Below are 11,176 nucleotides of genomic sequence, written 5' to 3' on the forward strand. Positions count from 1 at the left end.
GTGGTTTGGCTTTTTGGCTCTCGGCCTCTTGGCTCTCGGATCGGGTACTGGGATCTCTCGTGGCCAAAAGCATTTAGTTGTGCTGTATGTACCATGCCGAGCAGACCGTTAAGCTAGAAATCCGTATGTGAAAGTCCGTCGTGGTTGTACGTGCTGTGTACGAGTAGGAAGTGTAAATAGACCGTTATGGAGTCCTTACTGATTGTCATTCTTGCACTTGGATTATTCCATGGAGGTACGACGACAGGATGACAGTTCTGGCTGTAAAATAAAATATTTAGCATTGGAAAATTATAATATTTATAAATTAAGAAATGAAATCATTTCATCGGACAAAAAACGTATATAAGCTCATACAAACACAACGAGTGTACATCGTACAAACCTTGAGAAAAATAATGACAAATCGGATATCTATAAATATAACCGCCACACGGCGGTTTTGAGTAAAAACGCTAGTAATTTCAAAAAAAAACTAAGCCGGTTTAAAGAAAAATTACAAAAATAATACTTTAATTTGAAGTAACTTTTGCCGGTGAATTAGAAAGTGAACTGAAACCTTCAAAAAACTTAAGTTAATAATGACTTAGACATCAAGTTTTTGATACCTAATGTTAAATAATGATTTATAATATTGAAATATTACTAAAAATTTCCAAAAATACTTCCTGGAACTGTACTTTTCTAGAGAAAGTAATTAAATAGACTGGCGAGAAAGTGTAAAAAATGTACACATGACAAACTACCAAATGAAAAATGTTAAATTTTCTTGTTTTTGTTTGTTATTGCCTTCTATTTTTAAACAAAATGAGCATCTGTTCTCTTGAGTTTTTCTTTTCGTAAATATAAGCTTTTCGCCAAATCTATATAGGTGCGAATTCTATATGTTTGTATACTTTTGGTGATATGTGTATTTTGGATTTGGACGGCGGACTATACACAATATTCCAAACAAGTCTTTAAAAATTATCTCTTCAACCTACAAAGATGTGCCAATTTCGCAGTTGCAAGTTTTTGAAAACAAATTTTATTTATTTTCTGTAGAAGCTCTTGGCTATCCCACCAAAGATGAGTCCGATGTGATGATTATTGCCCTTGAAAATGAGGATATGAAACCAACTATATTAGACTGTGAATACGAGATCGAAGATGATCCAATGTTCCTCACCTTAAAGTGGTTTAGGGACGACAAGACCATCTATCAGTGGATTCGCGGACAACAACCAGCTCCAATCGTAAGGATTTTCAATAAAAATAACAATAAATAAACACTAATTTATGTATGTGTAATTTCAGCCTGAATATAAAAATGAGATTGATAGTTCCTATGAGAGCTCCACAGATCCCAACAAACAGTACAGTTCACTGGCTCTGATTAATCCCACAATCAGTGCTACTGGCGACTATAAGTGTGTGGTCCAAACAAATGCAAATACTTTCATCAATCACCAAAGAGTTCAAGTCATTGACACAAGGAACTACACCTTGCAGCTGAACCAAGTCAAAATCCACAACGAGACGCAACTGGAGTGCGTCGTGACCAATATTTATCCCAGACCCATCCTTACAATAATGTAAGAAATTAAAATTATCATAAATAGATTATTTTACATCTCATTTAAACATTTACATCTCAGGTCTAATGATGAGGATGTTATCATGAAAGATATACCTCGTGTCCAGGAGGACGAAGATGGTTACTTCAATGCCACTACCGTTGTGGCGGTATACGATACCGACGAAGATCCCGACGCCTACCAGTGCACGGTATCCTTTGAGGGCTATGCCAAGAATCTAACCACTTTCACAATATCGGGATCTGCGGGTATCAGTCATGTGGATTTTAATCTGTGGTTGTTTTGCTTTCTGTACTATCTGCTTTCTAAATTGAAAGTCTTAATTTAAATAAACCAGTTGTTGATTTTTATTGTTACTAAAATTATGTTTATTATATTCTGTTTGCCATCGAACGCTCCTTGTCGGCGTAGCTATCCATTTTGTAAATAAAAACGAATACTTCATAAAACCAACTACGTAGTTAACTTTTAAAGGCTTCAAATTTCTATAGATGTTTTGGACATTATCGAAAATAGCTCTGGATTTTGGCAGAATCTATTAGAATCTTATGGATTTTTAAAACTACAACAATTTTATTTTTTTGCCCACTACTTGTAGCTTAACAGTGTTATTCGGCTATGTGGCTATTTAAGTCCACTATCTATTTTTGTTTCCAAAGTAACGACAAAAAAAAAAACGATTGGCTGAAATTCGGGAATCTGTGTTTTTCGGTTTATTGATATGTGGGGCTCGAATCCAATAGCAGATTGGAACAGCCGTTTAGATAGGCTTTGTGCAGCTTGTTAACGAATTCCTTGTCGTTCTGGATGAGATGTGTGAAGGCCTGGACGAACTGCGTGGAGTTCAGGGGCTGCACCGTCTGCTTGGGCTGCTGCGTAAACTCCGGGTTGCCGTTGGGCGCGTCAAACATTGTGGGTGGCATCAACGCCGGCTTTATTTCCGGTTTATCGCCCGCCAGCAGGCGTCGAAGGCACTTGCCGGCGTCTTCATTCAACACCGAGGATGTCGGAGCACTGCCGATCTTCAGCTCGCTCAGTAGCGACAGGGACTGGGAATTCAGCGACTGGGCCTTCTGGAAGGGCGACAATCGATTCTCGGCCGCTGATGGAATAAGGTCCTCGCCAGGCGTTGCGGCGCGCTGCTGCTTCTCCAACTGATCCACGGACAGCGGCTGGACGCGGTGAAACAGGGCATCGGCTGTTGCCTGTTTTGCCGACTCGAAGAACTTTAAAACATTGCCAGGCGTCACGTTCTCCGGTGGTGTTTTCGGCAGACTACCGCTACTGCTTATTTGTGCGTTGTACTCCTTCTGGGCTTTGCTCAGCATGTTGAATATGCTGGCGTTGTCCTGCTTGGAACTAGCCGTCGTGGAGGGAGCGGGCCGTGGAGCTTGGCCGTTCGAATCCTTGTTCTTCAGAAGACTGTTCACCAATCTGTTGATGCGGTCACACTCCTCACTGTTGTAGAACCAGAAGCCACGGATGCGCGAGCGTTCGTTGCGATAAAGCAGGAACGGCGGCTGACTCTGCAACTCCAGGCTGCCGGTGATTGGCTCCACAAACGACGTGGTGTTCAGTCGGTTATTGATGAAGATGCTGTGGAACGGTTCCGCGTTGCGGTGGTATATGAAGAACGCTCCCTCGACGTCGGTCTTCTCCCATTCGTTCTGGGCCGAGTTAAAGGTGTAGAATGCTACGTGCGAGGACGAGTCCACGATCTCCTTGGCGTAGGGATCTATCTTTTTGATGGCTGAGAGGTTCATTCGGGTAATGCTTTCGTCGGCCATGGTGTCGCTGTGGTGATTATCAAGCCTATTGCAATTATTTATGAATTCAACAAATCCTTACGTATATACGCAATTTTCCCTTTTGCTGCTATCGATATATCGATAACTATGCGAAACCAGAGTGTTGTCACCAAGATCCTTTTATTTGATAAAAATATTTTCCGATTAAGGAAGAATTATGTTTCTCAAACTTATATTGCTAAGTTTCGAGATTAACACAAAATTAAATATTACGTCTATAATAAAGCTGGCTGCTTTCAAAAATTTAAAACAATTAAGTTCTAGCCTTTCGGTCTGCAGCGCATTTGGTCACACTTCAAATAAACTGGCGGGAATCGTGTCTGCAGAGCAACACTTTATATATTCTGTTGGAAGCTGCACTGCATCACAATGCAAAAGTCCATAACGTAAATATTACGATTCTATAACGCCCTAGAAAATTATCTCTTATCTTATCCTTGTTTCCAGATCCTTTTTCAAAAGGAAATCTGATGTTCCAGATGAGTCGCCGGAACCAAAGAAAGCTCCCAAGTAAGTTATCCTAATAATTTAATTCTTGAATTAATGGCATTTATTGTTTTTAAGGATAAAAACTGAAACAGAAGATACAAAGAAACTATTAATCAAGACTGAAGATGAGTCCCCCAAAGCTAAAATTAAAGCGAAGCCAGAACCAATGACTGTGGATCCACCAGAATCACCTGATGCTCCAAAAAGCGTAAAGGTGGAGAAGGATACGGAAAACAAGCCTGCAGCAGCCAATGATGCAAAAAATGAGTCGGACACAGAGAACAAAGAAGCTGACCGGAAAGTCACAACCATCGGCCTGGTCTCCACGTCGAAGGACGGAAAAGAGGACGCTGAGAACTATGATCCCTCGAAAGATTCTTACCATCCTCTCAAGAATGCCTACTGGGCGTCCAAGAAAGTGTAAGTGTTCCATATGTATCTATCCACAGCTGTATTATGATTTCCAATATCTAGGACTCCTTACTTGGCCTTGGCTCGGACATTTCAAGTCATTGAAGAGACAAAAGGGCGCCTGAAAATGATCGACACACTGAGCAATTACTTTTGTTCGGTCATGTTGGTCAGCCCCAGTGATCTGGTGCCCAGCGTGTATCTCAGTATTAACCAATTGGCTCCTGCCTATGAGGGCTTGGAGTTGGGAGTGGCCGAAACTACGCTGATGAAAGCCATTTGCAAAGCCACCGGTCGAAACTTGGCGCACATCAAATCGCAAACACAACTTATTGGCGACCTGGGCATTGTGGCCGAGCAGTCCCGCGTTTCCCAGCGCATGATGTTCCAACCCGCTCCTTTAAATATTCGAGATGTGTTCCGCAAGCTTCGGGAAATCGCCAAAATATCGGGTCAATCCAAGATGGATCTTGTTTACAACGTCTTTGTGTCCTGCCGATCGTCTGAGGCCCGCTTCTTCATCCGCTCCCTGATCGGCAAGCTGCGAATTGGCATTGCCGAGCAGAGTTTGTTGACGGCTTTAGCCATTGCGTTGGTCAAGAAGAATCACATCGGTGACTGCAAAGCCAGCAAAGTGCCAGAAGCTTACAAAGATGAAATTGCAGAGACTACGTTGCTGCTGAAAACAGCCTACAGGTGGGGTGGTCCTAATTTGTAATCTAATATTTCTATAATTTTGAGTTCATTTCAGTCAATGTCCCAACTACGACATAATTATTCCTGCCATTCTGGAGTATGATATTAAGGAACTTCAAGAACGTTGCCCCATGCATCCCGGCATGCCCCTGCGACCTATGCTGGCGCAGCCCACTAAGGGTGTTCACGAGGTCTTCGAAAGATTCGGAGGCATGCACATTACGTGCGAGTGGAAATACGACGGAGAACGGGCCCAGATTCACTGCAATGAGAAGGGGGAGATAAGCATATTCTCCAGGAACTCTGAAAACAACACAGCTAAGTATCCGGATCTGATTGCCAGAAGCAAGAACTTCCTCAAGTGCCCAGTGGAATCCTATATAATAGACAGTGAAATCGTTGCCTGGGATGTGGAACGAAAGCAAATCCTGCCCTTCCAAGTGCTAAGCACTCGGAAAAGAAAGAACGTAGATATTGAAGAAATCAAAGTTCAAGTCTGCGTCTATATATTCGATCTCCTGTACATAAATGGCACGGCCTTGGTGACAAAGCCTCTGTCCGAGCGTCGAAAACTACTCAATGAGCATTTTCAAGAAGTCGAAGGGGAGTGGCAGTTCGCGACTGCATTAAACACTAACGATATAGATGAGGTGCAACAGTTTCTAGAGGAATCGGTTAAAGGTTCGAGATAACCAAGCTAATAATAGAGTTTCTTAAATATCCATTGTCCTTTAGGTAACTGTGAGGGTCTTATGGTTAAAACACTGGATCAGGAAGCAACCTACGAGATCGCAAAGAGATCTAGGAACTGGCTTAAGCTTAAAAAGGATTACATCTCCAATGTGGGCGACTCCCTGGATCTCGTCGTGATTGGCGGCTACAAAGGCAAGGGCAAGAGAACTGGCACCTACGGTGGCTTTTTATTGGCTTGCTACGATACCGAAAACGAGGAATACCAGACCATCTGCAAAATTGGAACAGGTTTTTATAAATAATACGATTTTTTCAAAAACAAACCTCTAAATACCTCACCATTTCAGGTTTCACCGACGAGGATCTGCAGACACATTCCGAATTTTTGGGAAAACATGTAATAAGCAGTGCCAAGTCCTACTACAGATACGACTCTAGCCTGGAGCCGGACCACTGGTTCGAACCGGTGCAAGTGTGGGAGATCAAGTGTGCTGATCTGTCTCTCAGCCCGATACATCGGGCAGCCATTGGTATCGTTGATGGGGAACGCGGCATTTCACTGCGATTCCCCAGATTTATTCGCATCAGAGACGACAAGAACAGCGAGAATGCCACAGATGCGAATCAGGTGGCGCACATGTACCAGTCCCAAGACCTGGTGAAGAACAACCAAAAAACCCTAACACAAACGGATTTAGAGGATGAGTTCTACTGACTGAACTCGCATTTTTCAGATTGTAACATTTATTTAACAATAAAAGTACATTTTTTCGCCTATTTGGCGTGGCTGGCCGAATGCGCACTGTTGCTGCTTTCAGACGATTTGGACAGACGACGTCCGTCGTCCTGACTTTCCTTATTCTCCTGCGGTTTCGGTTTTTGGCGCCGACCTGAACGCCTATTCTTTTTGGATGTTTTCTCCTCGGCCACATCTGCCTCCCCCTCGGAGCCGTCCTTATTCGCATTTTGTCGCGATTCCTCTGATCCTGGTTGCAGACGCGCTTTCGGTTGGTAAATGGCTCTCGCGGGACGATCCTGAAAATATTTTCCCATAATTAGTCAAGAATTCTCTAGAATGTAAGCTTGTGACAAACCTTATTGCGGATACGGCGCTCCTCTGAAGAACGGAAGTTATTATTTTTGGGGGCGGGATCTTCTTTAGCTTTCTTAAAGCTTCCTGTAGCCTCCTGAGCCACAGTAGTTTCCTCCTTGTCCGCAATGCTGCCGGCAGCTTGAATGAATTTCTTCACAGAGTCTGGGACGTCACTATTTTCGGTTGATTTTTCGACCGTACTTTCCTTTGAGGTCGATGGCAGATCTGTAGCCTCGGGCTTGACCTCCTTCTTAAGTATAACAAAATCCTTGTCAGTCTTCGAGAGATCCTTGGGCTGCCGTTTCCCTTGCTTGCCATTTGGACCTTTCTCTTTCTCAGGTCTATCCTGGCGATCCGGCTTCTTATCCTTCTTGTCTTGTTTGTGGTCACGTTCGCGAGCCTGCTTTCGCATCTCGTGCTCTTCGCGACGCCTCTGATCACGCTCTGTGCGTCGCTTGGAGCGCGAGGCCTTTCCGGCCTCTGCTCCCTGGGCTGCGGTCTGAGGATCCTTGCCGTCTTTCTTCACGGGCTTCTTGTTGTCACCCGCAGCACCAGTGTCCTTGACATCCTTACATTTGTTGCCCTCCCCCTGCTCCCCTTGGCGGAGCTGCTTCTGCTCCTCGCGCTGCTTCCGTTTCTCCTCGTTCCGCTTGCGCGCCTCCTCCCGCCGTTTCTCCTTTTTATTCGCAAGGTACTGGAGCAGAGGTGTGGATTTGCAGTTCTCATCCAAACGCCGTTCAAAGTTGAAGTCGATCTTGACGTCGCCAAGGCGACTGGCCTCCTCCCTTTCGTCTGCCAGACGTTGGATGAACTCCTGGTAGTGGGACTCGCTCTCAATGGTGTTTACTTTGGCGTCGTCATTGCGCGCCTTGTTTTTCAAGAAGCTCTGAAAGGGGGCGTACTCGACGATGGCCATGTACTCGGAGCCCTTGTTGTCCACAAACACGTATCCGTCGAATCGGTCCCGGAACTGCAGCACATCGCTGATATCTTTGAGGCTCATGTCTATGTAGGCGCGACAGGTGGCCTCCTGGCCCAGAGACCAGTCTGCCGGGCAGAAGTAATAGTAATCATTTTCTGGCAGCGGACCAACTTGCTCCAGAAACTCGCTTTCCGTCATAGTTGGCGGTAAATGCCGAACAACAATCTGCAAGAGGAGGGGTGGACTTTACGCTTGTAGGAGTAATGACATTGTAAGTATTCTACCTTGATTATTTGATTGGACTTATCCTTCTTGTCCCTGCGACGGCCTGTCTTCGGTTTATCTGGATTGGCGCCTTTCGGCTTCTCCTCAGCCACAACTTCTGACATGTTTCTTTAAAAAAAATCCAAACAAAACACAATATGTGGAACGCACCGCTAGAGATGACAACTTTCGCTCGGAACCAGTGTTGGGTTCCAGTTCCACAACACTAGATAAGTTATCACCAGCTGACTGGATAGTGGAACTAGTAGGCTGTGAGAATATTTTTAAAACCTTATAATGGGTTCCTAAAGTCGTTTCATTTCATTGACTATTATTTAATTACTAGAAGATAATGTACCTCGAAGCATGAGCAGCTTAAATCAATCATATGGGCCAACACACAATTGCATTATATGCTTTCGAAATGGCGCCAAAACTTCAAAAGCCCTCTGTTCGTTGGCCAATAATGATGGAACTGCACAGGTCACTTGCAAAGGATGCCAAATGCAGCGATATTGTAGCCTTTCCCATTTAGTAGAGGATCGCGAAGAACACGAACCTCTCTGCCAGGTGCTGGCCGATCTCATGAAGTTCAAGAGGATTAGGCATCCGCTTCTGATTCACGGAAGGATTGAAGGCCTAAAACAGCTGCAGTTGGTCATTTGCCAGCTCAAACTTATCCTTCAGGTCAAGTTACGGCGACCGCTTTTATGGAGGGAACATATTCTGATTGGCCAGCCAGCAGTTTGCAGAGTTTGCCTTCGGACAAATCCCTTAGAAGCCTGTACTGGATGCGGCGGAGTGGCCTACTGCCACAAGAATCATCGCAATGAAGACAGGATTTGTCACGGGGGAGAGGAGTGCCGCACCCTTGCCATGATGTCCAGCCCATTTCGCCAACTGGACAGTAAACTTAACATAAAGGAATTCAAGCCCATAACTGATCTTGCAGAGAGTCATCTTATAGACACCTTCTTTCAAGCAACCTCCATTCCAGTTAGCGATAATCCATGGATCAACTTTGACCAGTATGATGTCTTCAGCACGTGTTCCACGTTTAGTGGAGTTGCAAGCATGTGTTATGCCTTAAAACACGTTTCCTTCGACGAAGATCGTGACAAACCTGTTATCGTTTATGTGATGGGAGCCACTGATGACCATCTGAGATACTTCCAAGAGATGCATCTAAGATTTCTATTAACAATGTACCAAAGAATCATGAAATTAGAACTATATTTTATTGGACCAAGTCTGGATCAGAGAAGTCCTGAAGTCTATCGGGACAGAAAATCTAAAAGAATCGTTGAGAAAAGGTTTTATGAGTCGACCTTTGCGGAATTTCCAACCATCAACAGGGCGAATCCGAATTTAATTCTTCTCTTACAACCAGATTTTCTTTGTATGAGCCACATTAGTGAGGAACTTATTAAGCAATTGCCCATTAAGAGTCCTTACTCGGACTCCATCGACTGGCAGCAATGCCTGATTGGAATTCTTCAAAACTACGGCGTTCCTATTTGTTATACATCCCTATCTAAGGCCAAGGCATTATCGGATTTTACGGCTGTGAAAGTACTGGCCAGGGACCACAAAATCGCCGTCAAACGAACCTTCAACATTATGGAGAATCCATATCGCGAAATTTTACCATTATACAATCCATTTATTGAAGACAACGAGATAATAGTTTATAATAACAACTACCTCGAGATTGTGTTCACTAGTTCGATTAGTTAATATCGTTGTTTCGAGGTTTGAAATCTCACACTTTAATAATTAATTTAAACATGGTTTATCCATTTACATTTTTGGTAATTTTTTAAGAATAAATTGTTTACCTATTTCGCATAGCCTACATTTTTAATAAGTATAAATGCTCAGTTTATCAACGCAGCCACTCATTTCGAGGTAAGAAAAAACGCTATTATTTTAGTTTCATTAAGATTTGTGAACGATGCCTGGATTTGGAAGTAGCCTATACTTTGATCTAAAATGTCTTCTTTGAAATGACAACAAGTAGGTCGATTAGCCAATAGAAAGATTGGTGCAGATCCCCCTCGCACAAATACGGAGCCTTTGTCCAGGACTCGACGCGAAATCCGCAATTCTCTAGCAGTTCGAGGAATCTGGCGGCCTCTTCCTCGAAAGAACTTTGACGACCGTTGTTGCAGTTTTCGAGTAGGGGACGCAGTGGCAAATGGGATGTATTGGTTTCCACATAGTGCATGTATGGAAGGACTAACGCCACAACGGCTCGTCCATTGGGAGCGAGAGCATCGTGTATTTCTTCCAAAAGCCGAAAAGAATCGAAGCACCGGTCCAGCACGTTAAGGCATAAAATTAATTCTACGTTCTGCAGCCCTCCTATCTCGGTAATTACGTTAAAATTCAGTTTTTTAAGACGTTCCCGCATGGTCCAGCTGGCCTCAGTGGCAAGCACTCGAAGCCCAGAAGTGCCACTGAGCTCGGAGACAGTATTGGCCACCCGTAGCGAAATCTCTCCGTCGCCAGCTCCAATGTCCAGCATTGTGACCGGTTCAGGTCCAGGATTCGGTGAAAATCCACCAGCCACGAGCAGTTTGTGAAATTGTGCTTCAGACAAGATGAACATAGATCCGCGCTTCAGGAATCCATTGATGTCCGTCTGGGTCATGAAGAACTGGAGAATAGACCTGGCTAGCGCATGCCACAGGTGGGTCCAAATGTTTGCCGAGAGGGCCTTGGCCCGTTCCAGCCAGCTCACGGTGGTGGCATCCGGTTCGAGGGGCACGAACTTGGATTGAAATCTAGGCGGCAACTCGTGCGCCAGGGAATACCACTGCAAAGCAAACATACATATGTACACACACTTAAATCAAAGAAAAAACGACGAGACACGAACCTTTGTGGTGTCTATGTTCTCCAAGGAATTGTCATTGTGGAATTTGGCATGGATGACACGGGCCAACGTACCTCGTGGGCGATATAAAGTCATTTTTTTCGTTTATTTACATGTTCTAAGCCCTAAACAAATGCATTTAACCAGGAATTCCTAAAGCAATAGAGATGGGCGATAAGTAGGTCTATCGATATCGAGACAACAGTTAAATTTTAATAGGATTTTTGAAATTATAGGATAAACCCTTTTCATAAGTAAAACATTAATTATAAATTACTTAATTTCGATATAAATACTTTACAATCATTGACTAAATGTAATTGACCCAATTGAAAATTGAAAAGT

At 43.8% G+C, this 11,176-nt stretch overlaps 6 protein-coding genes across 6 annotated transcripts; 3 read left to right on the forward strand and 3 right to left on the reverse strand.

Moving 5' to 3' along the window:
* Positions 1-61: 61 nt before the first annotated feature.
* On the forward strand, positions 62-2,030 carry LOC6495716 (hemolin). Its single transcript, XM_001959392.4, has 4 exons — positions 62-235; positions 1,045-1,235; positions 1,297-1,574; positions 1,638-2,030. The coding sequence occupies exons 1-4, from the start codon at positions 187-189 to the stop codon at positions 1,903-1,905; spliced, it is 786 nt and encodes a 261-aa protein (XP_001959428.1). The 5' UTR covers positions 62-186; the 3' UTR covers positions 1,906-2,030.
* A 232-nt stretch (positions 2,031-2,262) lies between these two features.
* On the reverse strand, positions 2,263-3,475 carry LOC6494915 (mRNA-decapping enzyme 1B). Its single transcript, XM_001959393.4, has one exon. It carries the CDS (start codon positions 3,362-3,364, stop codon positions 2,291-2,293), a length of 1,074 nt encoding a protein of 357 aa, XP_001959429.1. The 5' UTR covers positions 3,365-3,475; the 3' UTR covers positions 2,263-2,290.
* Positions 3,476-3,615: 140 nt separating this feature from the next.
* LOC6495717 (DNA ligase 1) lies at positions 3,616-6,493 on the forward strand. Its single transcript, XM_001959394.4, has 7 exons — positions 3,616-3,771; positions 3,833-3,895; positions 3,950-4,294; positions 4,349-4,981; positions 5,037-5,662; positions 5,717-5,962; positions 6,022-6,493. The coding sequence occupies exons 1-7, from the start codon at positions 3,755-3,757 to the stop codon at positions 6,387-6,389; spliced, it is 2,298 nt and encodes a 765-aa protein (XP_001959430.2). The 5' UTR covers positions 3,616-3,754; the 3' UTR covers positions 6,390-6,493.
* On the reverse strand, positions 6,368-8,161 carry LOC6494914 (regulator of nonsense transcripts 3B). The gene is made up of 3 exons (XM_001959395.4): positions 7,974-8,161; positions 6,769-7,914; positions 6,368-6,709 (listed from the first exon to the last, which is right to left on the reverse strand). The coding sequence occupies exons 1-3, from the start codon at positions 8,076-8,078 to the stop codon at positions 6,449-6,451; spliced, it is 1,512 nt and encodes a 503-aa protein (XP_001959431.1). The 5' UTR covers positions 8,079-8,161; the 3' UTR covers positions 6,368-6,448.
* A 158-nt stretch (positions 8,162-8,319) lies between these two features.
* LOC6495718 lies at positions 8,320-9,803 on the forward strand. The gene has a single exon (XM_001959396.4). It carries the CDS (start codon positions 8,320-8,322, stop codon positions 9,688-9,690), a length of 1,371 nt encoding a protein of 456 aa, XP_001959432.2. The 3' UTR covers positions 9,691-9,803.
* LOC6494913 (protein-L-histidine N-pros-methyltransferase) lies at positions 9,683-11,008 on the reverse strand. The gene is made up of 2 exons (XM_001959397.4): positions 10,835-11,008; positions 9,683-10,771 (listed from the first exon to the last, which is right to left on the reverse strand). Exons 1-2 carry the CDS (start codon positions 10,925-10,927, stop codon positions 9,941-9,943), a joined length of 924 nt encoding a protein of 307 aa, XP_001959433.1. The 5' UTR covers positions 10,928-11,008; the 3' UTR covers positions 9,683-9,940.
* Positions 11,009-11,176: the final 168 nt, after the last annotated feature.

The sequence above is a fragment of the Drosophila ananassae genome, chromosome 3L (assembly GCF_017639315.1).
Source record: "Drosophila ananassae strain 14024-0371.13 chromosome 3L, ASM1763931v2, whole genome shotgun sequence".
Taxonomy (NCBI): Eukaryota; Metazoa; Arthropoda; class Insecta; order Diptera; family Drosophilidae; genus Drosophila; species Drosophila ananassae.

Bases quoted from the DNA above. Each gene is read 5' to 3' on its own strand.
- LOC6495717 (XM_001959394.4), top strand. The intron at 4,982-5,036 runs GTGGGGTGGTCC...AGTTCATTTCAG, and splicing joins CTGCTGAAAACAGCCTACAG to TCAATGTCCCAACTACGACA. The intron at 5,663-5,716 runs GTTCGAGATAAC...ATTGTCCTTTAG, and splicing joins TCTAGAGGAATCGGTTAAAG to GTAACTGTGAGGGTCTTATG.
- LOC6494913 (XM_001959397.4), bottom strand. From the start codon at position 10,927: ATGACTTTATATCGCCCACGAGGTACGTTGGCCCGTGTCATCCATGCC. The intron at 10,772-10,834 runs GTTCGTGTCTCG...TTTGCTTTGCAG, and splicing joins AGAACATAGACACCACAAAG to TGGTATTCCCTGGCGCACGA.
- LOC6494915 (XM_001959393.4), bottom strand. From the start codon at position 3,364: ATGGCCGACGAAAGCATTACCCGAATGAACCTCTCAGCCATCAAAAAG.
- LOC6495716 (XM_001959392.4), top strand. From the start codon at position 187: ATGGAGTCCTTACTGATTGTCATTCTTGCACTTGGATTATTCCATGGA. The intron at 236-1,044 runs GTACGACGACAG...TATTTTCTGTAG, and splicing joins ACTTGGATTATTCCATGGAG to AAGCTCTTGGCTATCCCACC. The intron at 1,236-1,296 runs GTAAGGATTTTC...GTGTAATTTCAG, and splicing joins GACAACAACCAGCTCCAATC to CCTGAATATAAAAATGAGAT.
- LOC6495718 (XM_001959396.4), top strand. From the start codon at position 8,320: ATGAGCAGCTTAAATCAATCATATGGGCCAACACACAATTGCATTATA.
- LOC6494914 (XM_001959395.4), bottom strand. From the start codon at position 8,078: ATGTCAGAAGTTGTGGCTGAGGAGAAGCCGAAAGGCGCCAATCCAGAT. The intron at 7,915-7,973 runs GTAGAATACTTA...CTCCTCTTGCAG, and splicing joins AGTCCAATCAAATAATCAAG to ATTGTTGTTCGGCATTTACC. The intron at 6,710-6,768 runs GTTTGTCACAAG...AAATATTTTCAG, and splicing joins AGCGCCGTATCCGCAATAAG to GATCGTCCCGCGAGAGCCAT.